This window comes from Hemitrygon akajei, chromosome 8, assembly GCF_048418815.1.
Source record: "Hemitrygon akajei chromosome 8, sHemAka1.3, whole genome shotgun sequence".
NCBI classification, from domain to species: Eukaryota; Metazoa; Chordata; class Chondrichthyes; order Myliobatiformes; family Dasyatidae; genus Hemitrygon; species Hemitrygon akajei.
The window spans coordinates 155,578,237-155,603,412 of record NC_133131.1 but is presented as its reverse complement, the minus strand read 5'-3'; the positions used below and the strand labels follow the sequence as shown (position 1 = coordinate 155,603,412).

The 25,176-nt window shown below is 40.6% G+C and overlaps 1 protein-coding gene across 1 annotated transcript in view; it reads left to right on the top strand.

Annotated features, from left to right (window-relative positions):
• The window catches only part of rnf32 (ring finger protein 32), a 72,339-nt gene that overhangs the window by 38,346 nt on the left and 8,817 nt on the right, over window positions 1-25,176 (top strand). The window contains exons 5-8 of the mRNA XM_073054884.1: window positions 2,018-2,050; window positions 2,953-3,077; window positions 5,140-5,248; window positions 20,271-20,438. Coding sequence (XP_072910985.1) covers window positions 2,018-2,050; window positions 2,953-3,077; window positions 5,140-5,248; window positions 20,271-20,438 — 435 coding nt within the window. The remainder of the gene's footprint in view (window positions 1-2,017; window positions 2,051-2,952; window positions 3,078-5,139; window positions 5,249-20,270; window positions 20,439-25,176) is intronic.

The window sequence follows — 25,176 nt, the reverse complement described above, 5'->3', positions numbered from 1 at the left end:
ATTGAAGAGAAAAGCATTTTTACTGTACCAGAAAACCTCTACACTATGCGACAATGTTGCGATTTAAGTCACTATGTACTTGGAATTGTGGTTAAGTATCCCTTATCTAAAATGCTTGGGGCCAAAGTGTTTTGTATTTTTTTCATATATTTTTTGGAATATATAATGAGATAGCTTGGGATCGCCATAATTTCCGACTCTGAATTTATGTACTACCAATGATTGTGTTACACTTGTTCATCACACATATGTACTGATGAAGCCATTCAGTGTGTTTGATTTTCATCAGCAATGATCTTAGCAAACTCATCAATGTTTTTCTCTGCTGCTTCGTGATCAACACTTTATCACCACAAATCTTTAAAAATTTAATACTGTGCCTTTTCTTAAATTTCTGCAACCAGCCTGATGAATATTCACAATTACCTTCAATTTTCAGTCCATCGTGATAGATCTTTGCTTGTTTCATGATTAGCATGCCATTAAAACAGCAAATATTCACTCTGATACTGATGAATCCACTCTTCCAATACACAATCAAGATCTTCGTTTTTTTTGCTTTATGTAGATTGTTTTTCTAGTTTTCATTAACTTCTGTTCATTACGTACTGTATATGAGGTCACTTCTCAGAACTGCCCGTGGTGCGCAGAGATCTACACATCACCTGGGAGCCTCCCCAGCAACTTGTGGAAATTTCCATTTGTGACTTCATAACAGTGCTCAAAAAAACTTCCAATTTTGGAGGCTTTTGGATTTTGTAATTTCAGATAAGTACTCAACCTGTAGCTATAAAAACACTGAATTCCATACAATGTATTGAAATCACAAATATTGTTTCCCTTCCAAAATGTAAATGTGTATTCTATTCTGTTATGATCACAAAATACTTCAGGTGGTTTACTTTGATTTCATTTTAAAAATTGAGTTAATTTGGGATTATTTTCTATCTCCTTACAAACCTATTGCCAGTATATGTCCTTCTCTTATGGGGATTAAGACCACCAGGACTTCAGTAGTCTCTCTAAGTGCTTGAATTTAAATAAATCTACCTAAAAAATGTTGGTGTATTTCCTCACTAAGAGGGAACATCCCACAACTATTTGGCATGCCATCTAGTGGTGTAGGAAATGCTGAAATTAATCCAAGTAGTTTTGCTTTTTATATAAATAGTACTAAATACACGATGCCTCCCTCTTTTGATGGTCAGTTAAAACAGGTGTTGTTAAATTTGTTAATTTGAGCCTAATGATTGTTGAAAAATTCCTTCAGGAACCATGTTATAGTTAACATTTTATCTATCCATGGAGCCGGGAAGAATAAGTCTGCTCCCATCAATTCCTTTGTCATGCCATTTTGTCACTTTGCTTAGTATTGAATCACTTTTAGGCTGAGTTGTCAAGGATACTACAGTCATACATGAAATCAGGTCATTATTCCTTGACATATTTGGACTGTGGCTCTGAACTGCTACATCAAAGCCTGAAAATAATTAAATGAGCAAAGCAAGCTCCAGAAAGCACAACTTTAAAAATTTAATTATTTACAAAATGGTAATAAAACTAAGAACTGCTCCCATTAAGAAAATGCCAATGAAGAAGTCACATCGTTAAAAATAACTCAGCTGTTCACAGATGCCCCTCAGAAAAAGAAACCTACTTCCTTAACCTCACTTGGCCAGGTGTGATTCTAATCTTTCCTGTGAAGAAACTCATCATAGTTGTATCAAACTCTGCTAGTAGCATTCAACAATCCATTAGCATCATTGAGTAACTAGGAGAGGCAACCAACATGGCCTTTTTCTCAAGAACACGAGTTTTAAAAAAATAATTGTATTGATGATTGCCAGTCTTATCATTAAGAATCCTGATCATTTCTGTCATTGTCTGCCATTAGGAATCCTGATAATTTCTTTAGCATTAAAGAGGGTAACATTAAGGGGAAACATTATTCAGTACTTTTTATACTCATACATAAGATTACAAATTAATGTACAAGTATTTTTTTTCTGTGCAACAGGTTTTGCTGTCTTGCTCACATGTTTTTCATCGGGTAAGTACAAAGGTTTGCAGGGAAATAATGAGAATATCTATAAATAAATAACAATTTGATAATTTGTGGTGCTTGGGGAAATAATGAAACCCAGATTTAGGGTTTGCATGAACAGAGAGATTTGATATTGTTTTTAGTTGTAACAAATAACAATCAGCAAAACAAGCCCAAAAATTGCTTTATAAAATCGATACAGCACAGAACCGTTATTAAGACTATCCTGGCTCCTATTACATTAGTTTATTTTTCTTGGTTACACTTTGTATTGCGAATATGTTTTGTATGTCAATCATGCATTTTTCATTAAGAACATTGCTTCATAAATGTGGATTATGTAGTGACCATTTACGTTTGTCATGAGCACATGGTCAGTGATATCAGGGATGGGATGGTAAAAATGCAGAAATTTTTCCTTTTAATTTTTATCTTTATCCAGTACCTGGGTGTTACTGGCAAGGCCAGAATTATTTTTCTTTCCTACTTGCCGTGGAGAAGGTGCTGGGGATCCATCTTCCTGAATCACCATCACAATACTGCTAGGTCCTGATTTACAGCATTTAGATACAGCAATGATGAAGGACTGGAGGTATATTTCCAAATCACAGTAATCTGTGAATTGGAGGAGAACCTGCAGGCTTATTGCCCGTCTTTCTTGATAGTAGAGGTTGAAGATAAGATAAGATACTGCAACTGTAGTCTGAGCAAGGTAATTGCAGTGAGGTTGGTGGAAAGGCCTTGAGGTGTCACTTGGTAAGGCACTTACCACAGAATACCTAGCCTCTGATTTGTGTTTTTTTAAAACCTACTTTTTATTCAAAAATGGCTTTTGAGGATCAAAAATAGTAATGTAAGGAATTCCTGAATTTCACAATTTACTTATTATATTTAATTTATACCTTAAGATTTGTCTGCAAGCCTTTGAGAAGTTCTCTGGGAGAAAGAGTTGCCCCATGTGTAGGAAGGAACAATACCAGACCAGGGTAATTCATGATGGAGCTCGCCTATACAGAACAAAATGTGCTACAAGGTACCTTATTTAATTGAAGCATCTCATTTGTAGATACTTTGTTGTGTTTCAAAACTGTTAATAGGGTGGAGGCAAAATGAAAGTCTTGTTCCATGGAGAAAAGTGAGTATTTTTTATGCTAAGAGACCATCCTCCTCAATTTGAGGGAGACTGAAGTAAAGAAGTTTCCTTCCAGTATGTAAGGAAATTTTGGTGATTTTATTATTGGATTTGTTTGTGCATCAAAGGTTTTCTACACATTGGCTGTTCTTGCTAGTCATGTGTCTATTCAAAATTAAAACAAGACTTAGAATCATACAGCACTGAAATAGGTCCTTTAACCCCACCTTATCTATGCTAACCATGATACTTATCTATGCTAATCTTATTTCCTTGCATTAGACATTTCCTAAGTACCTGTCTAAATGTCTTTTCGATCTGCCTCCATTGCCTCGTCTGATTTTCTGATCCTCTATAAGATCAACCCTCAGTTTCCTACATTCTAGGTGAAATAGACACAGTGTGTCCAATCTTTCCTGAAACTACAGCCCTCAATTCCAGACAGTATTCCGATGAATCTCATTTGTACTTGCTTTATTGCTTCCACATCCTTCATGTAGTGTGGGGACCAGAATTGTACATACTTTGAGAAATAGTACAACAACACACACAAAATGCTGGAGGATCTCAGCAGGTCAGACAGCATCAATGGAAAGGAATAAAGAGTCAGAATTTCAGGATGAGACCCCTCATCACCCTCAATACTTTTTCATTTTTTTTACAAAAATTTCAAACTTACTTTTCCATAGATGTGAACACGAGGAGTCCTGACGAAGGGTCTCGACCCGAAACGTCGACAGCACTTCTCCTTATAGATGCTGCCTGGCCTGCTGTGTTCCACCAGCGTTTTGTGTGTGTTGATTGGTTTTCCATTGATGTCCTTGGATTCAGTTTCCATTATTGCATTATCAGCGAATAGCTATGTGGGTGCTGTGTATCCTGACATCACCCCTCAGATGCGGCAGAGACTGAGGAATTGATAGAAGGGGATGGCATTTTTACAAGTACAGGGTTGGAAGAGGTATTGTCCATCTAGATGTGAGAGTCAATGGGTATATGAAAGACATGAGTAGATAATTTGTTTTCAAGCAAAAGAGACAGATTGAGAAAGAGGAGAAACGTGTCAGAAATGGACCAAGAAATTTGAGGGCAGGGTGGAAGTTGGAGGCAAAGTTGATGAAGTTGACAAGATCCGAGAACAAGTGCTACACCTGCCTCTACACCTCCTCGCTCACTACTACTCAGGGCCCCAAAACAGTCCCTCCAGGTGAGGCAACACTTCACCTGTGAGTCTGTTGGGGTCATTTACTGTAACCTATGCTCCCAGTAATTTCCCCTTCACCATTCCCCATTCCCCCCCTCACCTTATCTCCTTACCTGCCCATCACCTTTCACTGGTGCTCCTCCCCCTCTCTTTCTTCCATGGCTACGTATCCTCTCCTATCAGGTTCCCCTTCTCAAGCCCTTTATCTCTTTCATCAAACGACTTCCCAGCTCTTTACATCTGCCCTCCCTCCTCCCACTTCCACCTATCACCTACTACCTTGTATTTCTTCCTCCCCTCTCCCACCTTCTTATTGTGATTTCTCATCTTTTCACTCCAGTTCTGCCCAAAACATTGACTGTTTACTCTTTTCCATAGATGCTGTCTGCCCCGCTCAGTTTCACCAGCATTTTATTTGTGTTGCTTAGATTTCCAGCATCTGCAGATTTTCTCTTGTTTGTGAACAGTAAAGTAACTGGCTTTTCTATATCTTTTCAATTTTCCAATAGCTAGTTTTTTAACTAAATCTCTGATCTTTCTAAATATTACTAAAGGAGTAAATAATCGTGTCAAATAAAGTTAGCCTAAGTATTACTGAAAGACATAAATTGATTGATGCAAGCAACCCACACAATGATCTCCCTGTTTCCAGAATTAAGAATTGTATTCCAATGGTACATTAAGCATTTATTTGACAATCTCTTAGTATTGGAGGATCAATTTTAATGTTGGTTTAACAATTCACACTTTTTAACTTAGAATTCAGAGTCACTGGCGTGGATATATTGTTCGCAAATGGTACAAGCAACTGAGGCACACTGTGCCTCCAAAAGACAAGAAATTACGAAAGCGATTCTATGAAGACAAGGTATGGTGATAAGCTTATAATTGTTATTGTAAATAAGCAGTGAATCTCAACCATCTGAAATAACTGGCACTTCCACTTCTGAGTTCAAGCCTAGTTCACAATGGCTTAGATAATAAAGTATTAGCAACTTTTCTAAGTCTAGACATTTGGGCAATCGTCATCTGGTTGAAAGTTTGAATACACACTAATCAACTTAGGGAAATGGTGGAAAATGTGATATAAATTATTAATTAATTTGAGACGGTAAATAGTGTTATTTATTTTTCAGCATTGCGCCAATGCAAACGACAAAGCCAGCACAGTAAAATAATGGCAGCTTTTAAGAATAAAAGAGTGGCTTGGACAATACAATCAAAGCATTACCTTTATATAGAACTTTTTGCATCCCACAATCAATGATGTACCTTGAAGTACTATCATTCTGAAGTGTAGAGAAATATTAGTTTAACTCATTGATGAAATTATAGGTTTAAATTTTAAAACTGGGATGGCCTTTTAGAGGACAGCAGCGGCAGCAGTTAGGTCTGTGGCAAAATTGGCTCTGTTGCACAGCAGGAGAGGATGGAGACAAAGAAGATTTAGTGATAGGAGAATCAACAATAGTGGGACAAATGGGAGATTCTGTGGCTGCAAGCACCACTGCAGGATGGTATGTTGCCTCCCAGGTGCCAGGGACCAGGGTCAAAGATTTCTCTGAGCGTTTGCAGAACGTTTTCGGGGGGTGGGGGGTGGGGAAGAGGGCAGAGGTCATTGCACACCTTGGTACCAATGATGGCATTGGTAGAAAAGGTTAGTCATGCTAAGCGAACATAAGGGATTAGGCAGAAGGTTAATCGAGCAGGACATCAAGGGCCGTAATCTCTAGCTTGCTTCTGGTGCCATGTGTTAGTGAAGGTAGAAATAAGAAGGTACAGGAAAATAAGGACCCCCATCACACAGGACATGCCCTCTTCTCATTGCTGTCATCAGGGAGGAGGTACAGGAGCCTGAAGGCAAACACTCAATGACTCACGAATAGCTTCTTCTTCTCTGCCATCAGATTACTGAATGGACATTGAACCCACGGACACTACCTCACTACTTCTTTCTCTCTTTTTGCACTACTTATTCAATTTAGCTTTTTTAATATACGATATATCTATCTTTCTCACTGCAATTTACAGTTTTTATTATTATGTACTGCCGCCGCATAACAACAAATTTCACAACTATGCCAGTGATATTAAACCTGACTGATTCTGATAAATGAGTGGCTGAGGAGCTGGTGCAGGAGGGAGGGGTTCAGGTTTTTGGACCATTGGGATTACTTGGGCAGAGGTGACTTGTTCAAGAGGGACTGGTTGCACCTGAGCATTGTACCTACAGGAAGAGTTGCTAATTCCAATCAGGAGGGTTGAAATTAGTTTGGCAGAGGTGGTGGAAACCAAAGCAGTGTGGCAGATGGGCAAGTTGAGGCAAATATGAAAGCTGAAGTGAACATGTTCAGTAGACAGGACGGCTGGACCAAGACAGGAAGTGAGGAAGGTTTGATCGACTAAACTGTATTTATTTAAAATAAAGAAACCTACAGATAGACAATAGGTGCAGGAGTAGGCTATACAGCCCTTCGAGCCAGCTCTGCCATTCACTGTGATCATGGCTGATCATCCACAATCAGTACCCTGTTCCTGCCTTCTCCCCATATCCCTTGACTCCGCTATCTTTATGAGCTCTATCAAACTCTTTCTTGAAAGCATCCAGAGAATTGGTCTCCACTGCCTTCTGAGGCAGAGCATTCCACAGATTCACAACTCTCTGGGTGAAAAAGTTTTTCCTCATCTCCATTTTAAATGGCCTACCCCTTATTCTTAAAATGTGGCCTCTGGTTCTGGACTCCCCCAACATCGGGAACATGTTTCTTGCCTCTAGCGTGTCCAATCCCTTAATAATCTTATATGTTTCAATCAGATCCCCTCTCATCCTTCTAAATTCCAATGTATACAAGCCCAGTTGCTCCAATCTTTCAACATATGACAGTCCCACCATCCCGGGAATTAACCTCATGAACTCCCTCAATAACAAGAATGTCCTTCCTCAAATTTGGAGACCAAAACTGCACACAATACTCCAGGTGTGGTCTCACCAGGGCCCTGTAAAACTGCAGAAGGACCTCTTTGCTCCTATACTCAACTCCCCTCGTTATGAAGGCCAACATGCCATTAGCTTTCTTCACTGCCTGCTGTACCTGCATGCTTACTTTCAGTGACTGATGAACAAGGACACCTAGATCTCGTTGTACTTCCCCTTTTCCTAACTTGACACCATTCAGAAAGTAATCTGCCTTCCTGTTCTTGCCACCAAAGTGGATAACCTCATATTTATCCACATTAAACTGCATCTGCCATGCATCTGCCCACTCACCCAACCTGTCCAAGTCACCCTGCATTCTCATAACATCCTCCTCATATTTCACACTACTAACCAGCTTTGTGTCATCTGCAAATTTGCTAATGTTACTTTTGATTTTTTTTAAAAAGATAAAGTAGAAGACCTCAAGTTATGCTATCCAAGGCATGGGACTGGGGCATTGTAGCATTAACAGAGACATGGTTGAGTGAGTGTTAGGATTGACGGTTCTGTGTTTGAGGGTATAGATGCTTACAGATGTGATAGAGGTGGAGATAAGTGAGGAAGAGGTGTTGCATTTTGCTTAGGGAGAACATCACAGTGGCACTTAGACAGGATATTCTTGGAATCATCCTCTGAGGCTGTTTGGATAGAAATTAGAAATGAGATGATCACTTTGACAGTAAGTGGAATTAGAGGGTAAAATATGTACAAAGAACGCAGATAGCTGTAAGAATAAGGACGTTGTAGTAGGTGATTTCAACTTCACCCGTATTAGCTGATACTTCCATAGAGCAAAATTAGTTTTATGTATCCAGTAAAGTTTTCTTGAACAGTGTGCAAGTGCTCCATCTAGAAAGTGGTAACAAACTACCACCTGCTGGAAATAAAGTAGGAACAGTAACTGAAATGTCAGTGGGGGTACAGTTTGGAACAAGTGGCTGTAATTCCATTAGTTTTTCCATAGTTATAAAAAGAGATAGGACTGCTCCACAAATTGAAGCTTTAAATTGGAGCAAGGCAAATTCTGAAGATACTAAACAAGAGCTTGCAAAGTTTGTTTGGGAGTGGCTGTTTGCAGGTAACTGGCTGTCCAGAAAATGGAAGACTTTTAAAAATGAGATGGGGACAGTTCAGGGACAGCATGGTCTTGTTAGAGTGAAGGGCATGGCTGACAAGATTAGGGAATGTTGGATAATGAGGCAGACTGAAGCATTGGTCAGGAAAAGGAGATGGTGTATATCAGGTAGAGGCAGCTGGAATCAAGCCAACCCCTTGAAAAGTAAAAGAGCTATAGGAGTACACAAGAGAAATCAGGAGGGCAAAAAGAGGACGTGAGATTGCTTTGGCAAATAAGATAAAGCAGAATCCTGAGAGATCTACAAGTATGTTCAAAGCAGAAGGGAACTAAGGAACAAAACGTTCTACTTAAGGATCAAAGGAATCATCTGTATGTAGAGCCACAAGAGAAAGGCAAAGTGTTAAATGAATATTTCCCGTCTGTACTTACTGTGGGTAAAGTTGGAATTAGGGGAAATGAATAATGATGTAACACACAGAAAATGCTGGAGGAATTCAGCAGCCCAGGCGGCATCCATGGAAAAGAGTATAGTCGACGTTTCGGGCTGAGACCTTTTGGCCAGACTGGAGAGACAAATATGAGAAGTAGAGTTAAAAGGGTGGGGGGGGGCGGGGAGGGAGAAACACAAGGTGATAGGTGAAACTGGGAGATGGAGGGGTGAAGTAAAGAGGTGGGAAGCTGATTGGTGAAAGATATACCAGGCTGGAGAAGAGGGAATCCAGTCGGAGAGAACAGAAAGTCATGGAAGAAAGAAAGGGAGGGAGGAGCACCAGAGGGAGGCAATGGGCAAGGCAAGGTGAGAGAAGGAAAAGGGGATGGGAAATAGTGAAGAAGGGAGGGGGAGGGGCTGCGGGGACATTACCAGAAGCTTGAGAAATCGATGTTCATGCCTTCAGGTTGGAGGCTACCCAGCCAGATTATGTGTTGTTCCTCCAACCTGAGTGTGGCCTGATCGTGACAGTAGAGGAGGCCAAGGATGGACATAGCAGAATGGGAATGGGAAGTGGAATTAAAATGGGTGGCCACTGGGAAGTCCTGCTTCTTCTGGCAGATGGATCATAGGTTCTCAGCAAAGTGGTCTCCCAATCTACGTCGGGTCTCTCCGATATACAGGAGGCCGCACTGGGAGCACCAGACATAGTATGTGACCTCAACAGACTCACTTGAAAAGACTCTTTGGGGCCCTGAATAGTAGTAAGGGAGGAGGTACAGGGGCAGGTGTAGTACTTGTTCTGCTTGCAAGGATAAGTGCCAGGAGGAAGATCATTGGGGAGGGACAAATGGACAAGGGAGTCAGGTAGGGAGCGATCCCTGTGGAAAACAGAAAGTGGGGGTGGGGGGAGGGAAAGATGTGCTTGGTGGTGGGATCCCATTGGAGATGGTGCAAGTTGCAAAGAATTATGTGCTGGATGCAGAGGCTGGTGGGGTGGTAGGTGAGGACAAGAGGATCCCTATCCCTGGTAGGGTGGTGGGAGGATGCGGTGAGAGCAGGCGTGTGTGAAGTGGAAGAGATGCGTTCGAGGGCAGCAATAATGGGGGAAGAAGGGAAGAAAGACATCTCCTTCATTCTGGAATGAAAAACCTCATCCTGAGAGCAGTTACAGTGGAGGTGGTGGAATTGAGAGAAGGAGAGGGCGTTTTTACAAGTAACAGGATGGTAAAGGGTATAATCCAGGTGGCTGTGAGTGTCAGTGGGTTTATAATAGACATCAGTGGTTAAGCTATCTCCAGAGATAGAGACAGAGAAATCGAGAAAAGGGAAGGAAGTGTTGAAAATGATGCAGTTAAATTTGAGGGCAGGTTGGAAATTGGAGGCAAAGTGAATGAAGTCAACTGGTTCCTCATGAGTGTAGGAAGCAGTACCAGTGCAGTCGTCAATGTAGCGTAAGAAAAGTGGGTGGCTAACAGGGTAGGCTTGGAACATAGACTGTTCCACGTACCCAGCAAAAACGCAGACATAGCCGAGATCCATGCGAGTGCCCATGGCTACACCTTTTGTTTGAGGGAAGTGGCAGGAGCCAAAAAAGAATTTATTAAGAGTGAGGACAAGTTACGTTAGATGGAGGAGAGTTGTGGTGGAGGGTACTGGTTGGGTCAATGATGTGTTAGAACATTTGTAAATTACAGTAGAGGAGATACTGGCAGTGTTAAGGTATGTTCAATGTTCAGGCCCCATGGCCTGAAAAAGTTTATACTTGGACATTGTGGAAAGCTAATGAAAGGCTTTGGCAGAGAAATTAGCAACTGGATGATAGTTAATATTGTGTCTTTATTTAAAGAAGGGCTGCAAGGACAAGCCAGGGAACTACAGGCTAGTGAGTCTAATAGCAGTGTTGGGAAAGTTACTGGAGGGAATTCTGAGGGGCAGAATACACCAGCATTTGGAAATGTGTGTTCTAATTAGGGATAGTCAGCATGACTATGCGCAGGAAATCATATCTCACAAATATAAGTTTTTTTTGAAGAGGTAATGAAGACTGACAAAGGTAGGGCAATAGACACGGCCTACATGGATTTTAGCAAGATGTTTGACAAAATCCAGCCGTTCTGGAAGGTTAGATCATGTGAGATCATGGATAAATTAGCCAATTGGATACAAAATAAGCTTAGTAGAAGGAGACAGAGGGTCTCCTGTCTCCTCCTGTGAAGGATTGCCATTCTGATTAGAGGCCCCTGACTAGTGGTGTGTGCAGGGATCAATACTGCATCCATGCTTGTTTGTCATCTATGCTAACAACTTAGATGACATTGTTTTTAACATAAGTAGTAAAATTGCAGATGACAGGTGGTGAAGGATTATGATGCAGAACATAGAGACCTATTGGGTACAAGTACATAGTTCCCTGAAAACAGGTAGACAGGGTGAAGATGACAACATTTAACATGCTTGCTTTAATTAGTCATGGCTTTGAGTACAGGAGTTGGAACATCATGTTGTAACTGTTCAAGTCATTGGTGAGACCACCCATGGAGTATTGTCTGCAATTCTTGTCACCCAGCTTTAGATCTTATTAGGAAGCTTAATGTAAAGGAACCCTTAGGAGGCATAATATGATTGAATTCATACTGCAATTTGAGAGGGAGAAACATAAGTTCCATGTATTAGTACCGCAGTAGAATAAAGGGAATTACAGAGGCTTGAGAGAGGAGCTTGCCCAGGTGGATTGGAGGGGGATACTGGCAGGGATGACGGCAGAGCAGAGACAGCTGAAGTTTCTGGGAATAGTTCAGAAGGCGCAGGATAGACATGTCCCACAAAAGAAGATGTTCTCCAATGGTAGGGCTAGGCAACCGTGGCTGTCAAGAGAAGTTTAGGACTGCATAAAAGCCAAAGGGCATACAAGTTAGCACAAGTGAGTGAGAAGTTAGATAATAGGGAAGCTTTGAAAATCCAACAAAAGGCAACTAAAAAAGTTATAAGAAGGAAAAAGATGAAATATGAGGTCAGACTAGCCAATAGTATAAAGCATGATACAAAAAAAAATTTCAGTTATATAAAGAGTAAAAGGGAGGTGAAAGTTGATATTGGACACTGGAAAATGATGCTGGTGAGGTAGTAATGGGGGACAAAGAAATGGCAGATGAACTTAATCAGTACTTTGCATCTGTCTTCACTGTGGAAGACACTAGCAGTGTGCCAGAGGCCCGTGAGTGTCAGGGAGTAGGAGTGAGTGTCAGGGAGTAGGAGTGAGTGCCATGGCTATTAAAAAAGAAAAAGTGCTAGGCAACCTGAAAGATCTTAAGCTGGATAAGTCATCTCGGCCAGATGGACTACATCCCAGAGTCCTAAGAGAGGTTGTTGAAGAGATAACAGATGCATTGGTTATGATTTTTCAAGAATCACTTGATTCTGGCGTGGTCTCAGAAGACTGGAAGTTTGCAACTATCGCTCCACTCTTTAAAAAGGGAGGAAGGAAAAACAAAGGAAAATATAGGCCAGTTAGCCAAACCTCAGTGGTTGGGAAATTGTTGGAGTCTGTTATTAAGGATGAGGTACTTGGAGACTTATGATAAGATAAGTCAAAATCAGAGAAATCTTGCTTGACAAATCTGTTGGAGTTCTTCAAGGAATTAACAAGCAGGGTGGACAAAGGAGAGGCAGTGGATGTCATTTACTTGGATTTTCAGAAGGCATTTGATGAGGTGCCACACATAAGCTGCTTAACAAGATAAAATCCTATGGCATCACAGGTAAGATACTGGCATGGATAGAGGAATGGCTGATAGGCAGGAGACAGCAAGTGGGAATAAAGGGGGCCTTTATTGGTTTGCTGCCAGTTACTAGTGGAGTTCCTCAGTGGTCAGTATTGGGACGCTACTTTCACATTGTTTGTCATTGATTTAGATAATGGAATTGATAGCTTTGTGGCAAAGTTTACGAATGATACGAGGATAGGTGGAGGGGTAGGTAGTGGTGAGGAAGCAATGCAATTGTAGTTGGACTTAGACAAATTGGAAGAATAGGCCAAAAAAGTTGCAGATGGAATACAGTGTTGGGAAATGTCGATAATGCATTTTTGGTAAAAGGAACAATAGTGCGGACTATTATCTAAATGGTGAGAAGTTTCAAACATCAGAGGTGCAGAGGGTCTTAGGAGTCTTTGTCCAAGACTCGCAGAGGACTAATTTACAGGTTGAGTCTGTGGTAAAGAAGCCAAATGTAACGTTGCCATTTATGTCAAGGGGAATAGAATATAAAAGCAAGGAGATAATGCTGAGCCTTTATAGGACACTAGTCAGGCCGCACTTGGAGTATTGTCAACAGTTTTGGGTCCCATATCTCAGACTGGATGTGTTGCCATTGGAGAGAGTCCAGAGGAGGTTCACAAGGATGATTCTGGGAATGAAGGGGTTAACATATGAGAAGTATTTAGCAGCTTTGGGCCTGTATTCACTGGAATTTAGAAGAATGCAGGAGGATCTCATTGAAACCCACCAGATGTTGAAAGGACTAGATTAGGTGGATGTGGAAAGGATCTTTTCCATGGTGAGTGTATCCAGAACTAGAGGGCACAGCCTCAAAATTAAGGGTCAAGGTGCAACCCTTTAGAACGGAGATATGGAGGAATTTCTTTAGCCAGAGAGTAGTAAATCTGTAGAGTGCTCTGCCACAGACTGCGGTGGAGGCCAAGTATGTGGGTATATTTAAGATGGAAGTTGATAGTTTCCTGATCAGTCAGGGCATCAAAGGATATGGTGAGAGGCAAGTGTATGGGGTTGAGTGGGATACAGGATCAACCTTGATGGACCAATGGAGCAGCCTTGATTGGCCAAATGGCCTAATTCTGCTCCTATGTCTTATGGTCTTATTGTGTAATAAAGCTGAAAAGGGTACAGAAAAGATACACATGGATGTTACCGTGATTGGACAGCTTAACCTATGAAGAGAGGCTGGTTAGTATGGAACCATTTTCTCTGGAGTATAGGAGGCTGAGGGCTGATCCCATATAGCTGTGTAAGATGGTGAGTGGTGCATTTCTCAATGGTCACAGTCTTTTTCCCAGGGCGGCGTAGTCTAAAAGCTGTGAATATATATCTTAAGTTGAGAGAAGAAGCATTTAAAAGGGGAAATTATATTTCCACACAGGTGGTGGTGGTTATGTGGAATTACCAAAGGTATTTGCAGAGACAAGTACAAATACAGTGTTTAAAAGGGATTCAGACCGGTACATGGAAGGGAAAGATTGAAAAGGATATGCATGCAAATGGAATGAGTTCAGATATCTTGGTTGGAATGAATGCATTGGGCTGAAGGGCTTCTTTGCATGCAACACAACTCAAAACGTGACTCAGAATTTATGGCATTTGTCAATAATTACGTGTGATATCTCATGGTCCACCAGAAGTAAATTTGAACTCTGATGTAATTTGGGAATGTTAGATTAAAATAGAATTCAGTTGTCCTATTACACTGATAAGAATTCCTTTGGAATAATTGGTCATATTTGCACATTCAAAATTAATTGAGGAGAAACTAATTATATTTTTAACATATTTATTAGTGCAGCCTGATTTAGCTATCATTCTACAAACACAGCTTTAAGTTAATCAGAACATTTGTTCAGAGTCTTAAAATTCACAAAGTTAAAAAAGAAAATAAATACAGTAAGCAAACAATTCTAAAACCTACTGAGCTAACAAAACTGCACCATTATACTTTGGACCAATTAGTCAAATAATATTGCAGTTTGTGGATTGGAAATACCCACTGTTCACATGTTTAAACACAAGTTATATCAAACAGCTTTGGACAGCTTTATGGTTTGTGTTGGTGATACAGTAGTTTCCAGTAATCCATTTAAGTTTCTTAATAATTTAGATCAAAGTTGCCTAAAAGGTCACTGAAACTTTGTTATACCAATACACTATACAAGAATGTTTACCTGAGTGAGACGTGTTCCTTGGAATGTAGGGTTCTTCATGGTACAGTTCTTTGATCTTTATCTATAAAATCTTTGTACAAATGTCATGTAATTGAAGTATGACCATTTATTGCTGCAATTAAATCTATTCAAATGCATCATATTATCAGCAGCTTTACTGGTTGTATAGATGTTTTTAAAAGGTGGTAAGTCAGAGTCTTTTGAGAAACAATTTGCTCAGCTTCATTTATTTCCCACAAAAGGAAGGCAGCCTTGTTTCAGGATTTGAGCAATTTTGACTCAAATCTCACCAAACAGTGTAATGGTTTTGAGGTTTGCTTAGTCGGGGAGCTTCCTTTATCACTCAGAGATAGCAAACAATCTGTTGCTAACTTGAAGAGGTTTTGAAGAGTGTGACTGAGAAGATATTAAACCAATCAAGTCTTATCTTCATTGATATGTTGTAAATTCCTTGTTTTTTTTAGTTTAGTTTTGAGGCTTACTGGAGGTCAACACATTAGTAACCAATTTGTTGGCGTTTAAATGAAAGTTTTCTGAAGTGAGCAAAGTCCACCAACTTGCATTTATTTAGACAGTTTACAGATTCTGAAATAACTTCATATTGACTCTTCCAAAATTAAAATAGTGATAAATTATAAATGTTTATTCTGCAAGATTGTTTATAACTGAAAATAGCATCTGAAAGTCAGTGCAATATCATGAGCTGTTATGTATACAAAATTAAAGAAAAATGAACATCTTGCAATTTTAGTTTGATTTGCTGAGGGTGAATTTGAAAGGCTACCATTACAATGACATGCTCTTTTTCTCTCTCCTGTGATGTCTTTCAGACCCCACGTACTGCCACAAAGCCTTGCATGCCTCAATCCTGTCACTATCAGGACACAAAATGCATGCATGAATCCAAGCACAGATCCTGTTATACCCTAAAATTTCTAAAAAGTTGCTACACTTCCTGAGCACATACTTACCCCATTTAGCTAAAACCTACTTTATGTCATCAAACATTGTCCTATTATACTTTGAATCTTAAAAAAAGTTCTAAGTAATAATATGTAATTCTAAAATCAGGAATCATAATCTAGATAGGGGAAGAAACACGGGTGGAGGAGACTTCTCGTGTACCTCAAAATTCAAAATAAATTTTATAATCAAAGTACATATATGTAACCCTGAGGTTTATTTTTCTGCAGGCATTCTCAGCAAATCTATAAAATAGTAACTATAATAGGATTAATGAAAGATCAATGTATAACTATCTGCTAACCTCATTATAATTTGGCAGATTTGGCCAATTGATGAATTTTCAAATACTTTTTGTATACATGTGGCCTTATAGATTGTACTACCCTGCACTGTTTTGTGCACTTTATGTAGTCCTGTGCATGTCTGTCTGTAGCCTAGTGTAGTTTTTATGCTGTTTTACATAGTCTAGTGTAGCCTTGTGCTGTCTCACATAGTCTAGTGTAGTTTTGTGTTGTTTCATGTAGCACCAGGGTCCGGAGGAACGTTGTTTTGTTTTTACTGTGTACAGTACCAGCAGTTTGTGGTCGAAATGACAATAAACTCGACTTGACTTAAACAAAGTATATTCTGTAGGGAGGCTTGCTGCTTAAACCTAAATGATGAATGTCCACATTAGGAGGAATTAAGAATGTAGCTGATGGAAGAAAGAAATTGATTTTGATTTTAGACGGTTTAAATAGCTTTAAAATTTGTCAGTCTTTGCAAGGTTAGTTGGTGGGAATCGATGCAGGCAAAAAGGAAAGCAATAGCTAGTCTGATGTCAAGCCATGAAATAGGGAAGTATTGGCAGATGCTGAAATGCTGCAGCTCCTCATTCTTTAATCATTGGCTGATGATATCTGTCCACCAAATGGATGGATGATTAGCATCCCAGAATTCTTCCAGGAGAAGATGGCATGGCAACATGTCTGGTAAGACATGATAACAAACTTTTTTTTTTCTTAACTTGACCCCCCAAAAAAGCTGTTGGAACATCTCAGTAGGTCAAGCAGCATTTAGGGAAGCAAAGGGATGGCTGACAGTTTGAGGTCAAGACCTTGGATCAGGATATCAGTTTTTTGCTCTAGTTTCTAGCATCTGCAGTTTGCCTTCTACTCAAACTAATCCACTTATGATGCCATAGCCTTGGCCCTCCAGTCCATTCTGTCCCACTTAGAAAATGATGCTTCATAATCCAGAAGGTTGTTCATTGATTTCAGGTCAGCGTTTAACACAATCATCCCTCAGAGTTAGGTGGGTAAACTGTCCTCGTTGGGACTCAACAACAAGCTCCGTAACTGGCTCTTAGACTTCTTGACAGAAAGACCCCAGTCAGTCTGAGTTAGCAGCAACATCTCAAGCTCCATCACACTGAGCACTGATGCCTCCTCTCCCCCCCCCCCCCCCATAGTTGTGTGTTCAGCCCGCTGCTGTTCATGCTGCTGACTCTGCACTGCCAGATCCAGCTCAAACCACATCATCAACTTCACTGATGATACAATAGTGGTTGGCCTCATAACAACAATGATAAGTTGGTGTACAGAGAGGAGAGTGAGAGGCTTGTCAAATGGTGTAAGAGCAATATGCACCCGAGTCTCAACGTGGACATGACAAAAGAAATGACCGTGGACATCAGGAAGGAGCAGGCCAACCACTCTCCATTGCACAGCAATGGCTCTGCCATGGCGAGAGTGAAGAGCGCAGCTTTTTTCAGTGCATACATAATGGATGAACTAATCTCACCCCACAACACCTCCTCGTTAGTCAGAAAGACACAGCAGAGTCTACACTTTCAGAGCAGATTGAGAGGCGCAAGGTTCCCTGTCCCCATTCTAACAACTTTGAACAGGAGCACTATCGTGAGTGGCCTGTCTGGCTGCATCATATAGGAATTGCAAGACATCAGATCACAAGACCCTACAGAGGATCACCAGGGTCTCCCTCCCCCAGTATTTGTGACATTTACTGGGATTGTTGTATACGGAGAGCCCAAAACATTGTTGAGGATCCCTACCACCTATCCCATAATCTCTTTGACCCACTACCATCAGGCAGGAGGTACAGGAGCATCAGGATAAGGACTGCCAGACAGGGTAACATTTCTTCCTCCATGCTTTGAGACTAATGAATACCCTGCTACCTCATCACTAGGACAGTAAGCTGTTTACTGTTTGCCTATGTGGCACAATGTGCTCGATTTTGAATTATATTTTATTAACATACTTGTGGTAAAATTCTCCCCATAGGACAATCCTATCCATTCCAGGGATCAACCTGACAACATTTCATTATAGAAAGAACAGTACAGCACAGAAACAGGCCCTCTGGCCCACAGTGTTGTGTCGAATGAAATAGCTAACTAAACTAATCTCTTCTGCCTACACAATGTCTGTATCCTTCTATTTTCCTCACATTCATGTACCTATCTCAACATCTCTTAAAAGTCCCTACTATTTCTACCTCTATTAGCATCCCGTCCATTCCCCTCTCCATGTCCCTCACATCTCCTTTGAAATTACCCGCTCTCACCTTAAATGTGTGCCCTCTGTTATTATAAAGATGTTGTCTGTCTATGCCCCTCATAATCTTATAAATCTCTATCAAATCTCCCCTCAGCCTCCACCGCTTAAGGGAAAACAACCCAAGTTTGTCCAGCCTCGCGTAGCAAATGCCCTGTAATCTAGGCAACATCCTGGTATGCGTCTTCTGCACCCTCTTCAAAGCCTCAACATTCTTCCTGTAACAGGATGACTGGAACTGTGTGAAAGGTGCAGCCCATCAAGAGTTTTATGAGCAACACACAAAACATGTTGGCGGAACTCAGCAGGCCAGGCAGCATCTATGGAAAAGAGTACAGTCGACATTTTGGGCCGAAACCCTTCAGCAGAATTTCCGGCATCTGCAAATTCTTGTTTGTTTTTAGTTTTATAAAGCTGCAACATAACTTCCTGTACTTTACTGCAGGTATAAATTTTCTGCTTCCAGAATATTTCAAGTGAGGGGTTTGGCCTAATCTTTTTCCACTTTATATTTTATGCACCATGTCCCTATACATTCAGTTACTTTTTCCAAATTTATCGCTTTCGGTCAAATCATTTTAAACCAAAGATATTTTAATTTCTTGTAATGCCCAATTCATTGTTGACTGAGCCCAGTACTCTAGGATGTTCTGTGCAGCTTTGTAAAGATAAACAAATTATTTTTCTGCATTTCCTTATTCCCCAATAAATAATTTCTTCTATTACAGTGTCAGGAAGCCATGTAAGTTTTTTGCTAATTTGTTATTCATACATCTATAGAAGCTTTCACAGTCCTTCCAGGTTTCTTGGTAACTTACTCTCATGTTCTACTTTATATTAACAATTCCTTGGTCTTCCTTCACTGACGTTTGAGGTTTACTTGATCCTCTGACTCACTGTACTTATTTCCGCAACCATTACAAGTCTTTTCCTCAGCTAATGCTTTCTTTAACCTCTCATCAGATACAGCTGGACCACTTATCTCGGTTGGCTTAGGTGCCTTAAGGTACATATATTTGCTATCAACTATGTACTAATACCTGAATTGGAAGCTGTTTGCCCTCTAGTTTTGGACTGCCCTCTCCTAAGTAAAAGACTATTATCTTATCTCATATTTCAAAACCCTTCATAAGGTTGCCCATCATTAGAGTCATAGAATAGCACAGCACGGAAACAGGCTCTTCAGCCTGTCTAGTCTCTGTTGAACAACTTAAGCTGCCTGCTCCCATCGACCTGCACAGGGACCATAGCAATCAATAACCCTGTCATCCATTTCGCTATCCAAACTTCTCTTAAACATTGAAATTGAGCTCACATGCACCACATGCTGTCAGTTCATTCCACACTCTCAAGACCCTCTATGTGAAGAAGTTTCCTCACATGGTCCCCTTAAACATTTCACTTTTCACCCTTAACCCATGACCTCTAGTTGCAGTCCCATCTAACCTCAGTGGATAAAGCCTTCTTGCACTTGCTCTATCCATAACCCTCACAATTTTGTGTACCTCTATCAAACCTCCCCTCAATCTTCTACATTCCAAGGAATAAAGTCTGGCCAACCTCTCTCTACACTCAGACCTTTTAGTCCTGGCAACATTCTTGTAAAATGTCTTCTGCATTCTGCTTTGATATTAAGATGGTTGGACTGGTCATGTCTATTCGAAGCCCTGCTATAAATAAAGTCAGTGGACATCAAGGCAAAATACTCAATGATTGCAGTCACATGTACAAAAGGAAGATTAATGTATTTGTTGAAGATTATCCCTTATCTTAACTCTCTCTTTCCATTGATGCTGTTAGACCTACTGCTTATTTCATGCATTTTTTTTATTTGAGATTTCCAGCATTTTTACTTTTGCAACTGAGCTGTCAAGTTCTGTTTCTACTGGCAGTCTACTAACCAACATTTTTATTATATATCTCCACAGTTGCACGAGATTAATGACAGGTTAGTGAGATCGTGCAACATAAATATCGATGACCTGTTTTCTGAAATTGACCACTCAGTGGCTACAAGCAGAAGGGTGTTGCAGCAGTTTGAGAGACAATATGTTCGGACCATATCTGAGGAAGAATGGGTGCAAATACAGATTAAGGTCAGTAACTGAAAAGTGTTCTAGTTTAATTATGGAGGCTTCACAGTAGCTATTAACTCTGAATATGTCATTGCTGGACAGATACCGTAATGCAAACATAAACCTCAGAATTCAGAAAGGTGTTCTTGCAGTGACCAATTCTAAAGGAACAAAACATGAGCAGGTAGAAAGGCAACTGTCATGCAAGATTTTCTTTATCTGTAGCACCTAAGGATATTTTTTCATGATATCAAGAACATCTGCCTAAAGTCATGATGATAAAAATTAATTGAAATGAGATGGGAGGGGAAAGCATGTGGAAGCTCCCCGAATGCCAGCAGTTTTTGATGAACCCTCCATAATGTTAAGCATTTTTTCTTTCTTATATTTGTTTTCCATTAGAAAATCAGTTCTAATGGAATTAAACCATTCAATGGTATCAGAAGTTATTTAATGCACATTGTTCATAAACTATTATACTGAGCCCACCAAGCTTTTGAACAGGAGAGGTTCTCTTTCCCCCAAACCCCATGTTTTTCCAGCAAGTTCAGATATCAGATAATAAATCTTGCTGGGAATATTCCAACTGCTGTATTAGCAGGGAAGCCTTTCCTAGCAGCTAGCAAATACAGCAAGCTTGCAATAGTCCTGGATATCCAACACAGGCTCTTGACAGCACAACAGATCTGGCCTCAACTAATGTGTTGAAAGCAATGCCATGGGTGCCTTTGGTCACTCTTTCTGATAGAGCTCCTTCTGGGAATCGCACCGTTGATAAGGAGGAGAATTACCCTATGCATTTCTTTAATGACCCAAGTAAAAGCACCACGCAAGTTCAGGTGGTTTGGCATGTTGTTCTTTTCAGCACCTGTAGTATCACATTAGTGCTGGAAGTAGTCTTTTTAGACCATAAGACCATAAACTACAGGGGCAAAATTAGGCCATTTGGCCCCTCAAATATGCTCCACCATTTCATCATAGCTGATCAACTTTCCCACTCAGCCCCAATTTCCTACCATCGCCCTATAACCTTTCACACCCTGACTAATCAAGAACCTATCAGCCTGTGCCTTAAATGTACATCAAGATTTGGCCTCCTCAGCTGCCTGTGGCAATGAGTTCCACAGATTCACCACACTCTGGATAAAGAAATTCCTCCTCATTTCCATTCTAAAAGGACACCCCTCTAATTTTGAAGCTGTGTCCTCTGGTATAGACCCTCCCACCACAGGAAACATCTCTCCACATCCTCTCTATCAAGGCCTTTCACCATTCAATAGGTTTCAATGAGGTCACCAGTCATTCTTCTAAATTCCAGTGAATACAGGCCCAGAGCCATCAAACACTCGCCATGTGTCAAGTCGTTTAATCCTGGAATCATGTTCCTGAACCTCTGTTGAACCCTCTCCAGTTTCAGTACATCCTTTCTTAGGTAAAGGGTCCAAAACAACTCACAATACTCCAAGTGAGGTCTCACCTGTGCTTTATAAAGTCCCAACATTACATCCTTGCTTTTATACTCTATTCCTCTTGAAATGAATGCTAACATCACATTTGCCTTCCTCACCACAGGCTCAACCTGCAAATTAACCTTTAGGGAATCCTGCACAGGCGCCTCAGATTTTTGTACTTCCTATCTATTTAGGAAACGGTCAACCCTTTCATTTCTTCTACCAAAGTGCATGAACATACACTTGCGACACTGTATTCCATCAGCCTCTTCTTTGCCCATTCTTCTAATCTGTCCAAGTCCTTCCTTAGCCTCCCTACTTCCTCAAAACCACCTGTTTCTCCACCCATCTTCCTATCGTCGGCAAACTTTGCAACAAAGCCATCAATTCCATCATCCAAATTACTGACATATAACGTAAAACGGATCAGTCCCAACAGAGACCCCTGTGGAACATCATTATTCACTGGCGACAACCAGAAAAGGCTCCCTTTATTTCCAGTATTTGCCTCCTGCCAGTCAGCCACTGCTTTATCCATGCTAGAATCTTTCCTGTAATATCATGAGCTTGTAGCTTGTTAAGCAGCCTCATGTGTGGCACCTTGTCAAAGGCCGTCTGAAAATCCAAGTACACAACATCACCCAATTCTCCTTTGTCTATCCTGTTTGTTTCTTCTTCAGGCAAGATTTTTCTCTGAGAAAACCATGCTGACTACAGCCTATTTTGTCATGTTCCTTGAAGTATCCTGAAAGCACATACTTCATAATTGACTCCAACATCTTGCCAACCACTGAGGTCGGACTAACTGAGCTATAATTTCCTTTCTTCTGCCTCACTTCCTTCTTGAAGAGTGGAGTGACATTTGTAATTTTCCAGTCTTCCGGAACCATTCCAGAATCTAATAATTCTTGAAAGATCATTATTAATGCCTCCACAATCTCTTTAGTCACCGCTTTCAGAACCCTGGAATGTACTCCATCTGGTCCAGGTGACTTATCTACCTTCAGACTTTTCAGTTTCCCAAGAACCTGCTCTCCAGTTATGGTAACTTCACGCACTTCATAACCCCTGAAACCTGGAACTTCCATCATACTGCTAGTGTCTTCCACAGTGAGGTCCATTGCAAAACACTTAATCAGTTTGTCCATTTCCTTGACCCCCATTCCAACCTCTCCAGCATCATAGAACATAGAAATATACAGTGCATTACAGGCCCTTCAGCCCACAATGTGTGCCGACCATGTAACCTACTCCAGAAACTGCCTAGAATTACCCTACTGCATAGCCTATATTTTTCTAAGCCCCAAAGGGTCTCTTAAAAGACCCTATTGTATCCGCTTCCACCACCCTCACTGACAGTGCACTCCATGTATCCACCACTCTCTGTGTGAAAAACTTAACCCTGACATCCCCCTTGTATCTACTTCCAAGCACCTTAAAACTATTCCCCCTCGTGTTAGCCATTTCAGCTCTAGGTAAAAGCCTCTGGAAATCCACACGATCAATGCCCCTCATCATCTTATACACCTCTATCAGGTCACCTCTCATCCTCCGTCACTCCAAGGAGAAAAGGCTAAGTTCACTCAACTTATTCTCATAAGGCACGCTCTTCAATTCAGGCAACACCTTTGTAAATCTCCTCTGCACTCTTTCTATAGTATCCACATCCATCCTGTAGTGAGGCGACCAGAACTGAACACAGTACTCCAGGTGGGGTCTGACCAGGGTCCTATACAGCTGCAACATTACGTCACGGCTCTTGAACTCAATCCCATGGTTAATGAATGCCAACACACCAACATGCCTTCTTAACAACACTGTCAACCTGCGCAGCATCTTTGAGTTTCCTATCGACATGGACCCCAAGATCTCTCTGATCCTCCATACTGCCAAGAATCTTACCGTTAATACTGTATTCTATTATAGTATACTTCAAGCAGTATTCTATAATAATATATTCTGTATTCCAGCAGCCGACATCCACTCTCACCTCTCTTCTACACTTTATTTACCTGCAGAAACTTTTGGAGTACATTAAACATTATTTATGCAGTATTTGAAATTTAAGTAGTATTTTGGCATAATTTCTGCAGCACAAAAACATTGTGAAGAACAGGTAAAAAGTGAGATTATTTAAAGTGACAATATACATTTAAACAATTAAAATAGTGAATGAATTTATTAGGCTCATTAACACAAATTATATGAACTGTGCTTTATTCATGATTACTACTGCACAGTGAAAACTGAACACTGATAATCCTACTGGGCTGCAATTGGATCAGAACTTTACATGGAGATTTTTAACTTGAGAATTCAGCATTTATCTTTAATACTCTTCCCTACTTTTGACAGAATTTGGAACGTTCTATCTGAAAATGTAACAAAACCAGTTCCATAAATAGTTTGTGAGGAGTTGAATAGATTCAGTTATATTATTATTGACATTCAGTACTGTGGAAAAATTTTAGGCACATGTATACTGTGGCTAGTGTGCATAATACATAATTTTATGTATTACACTGTACTGCTGAAGAAATAAAAAGAAATTTGATGACTTTTATAAGTGGTGATGAACCTGATTCTGATATGGTTCTCTACTGTGGACTAAGAGTGTGCTCACAAAGACTTACTGTACATTCCCAAACCAAAAGCCGTGGATGAACCAGGAGGTACTTTGTCTGCTGAAGGCTAGATCTGTAGCATTCAAGTCTGGCACCCCAGGCCTGTACCAGAAAACCAGGTATGATTTGTGGAGGGCTATATCAAGGGTGAAGAGACAATTTCGAACGAGGTTGGAAGTGACATTGGATGCACAGCAACTCTGGCAGGGTCTGCAAGACATGACTTCCTACAAAGCGAAACCCAATAGCATGAATATCAGTGATGCTTCACTACCAGATGAACTCAACGCCTTCTATGCACGCTTTGAAAGTGAGAACACAACTACAGCTGTGAAGATCCCTGCTGCACCTTGATGACCCTGTGATCTCCGTCTCAGAGGCCAATGTTAGACCGTCTTTAAAGAGGGTGAACCCTCGCAAGGCGGAAGGTCCTGAAGGAGTATTCCCAACCAACTAGTGGGAGTATTCAAGGACATTTTCAACCTCTCACTGCTACGGGCAGAAGTTCCCACTTTCTTTAAAAAGGCAACAATTATATCAGTGCCTAAGAATAATGTGGGCTGCCTTAATGACTGTCGCCCGTTAGCACTCACATCTACAGTGATGAAATGCCTTGAGAGGTTGGTGATGACTAGACTGAACTCCTGCCTCAGCAAGGACCTGGACCCATTGCAATTTGACTAT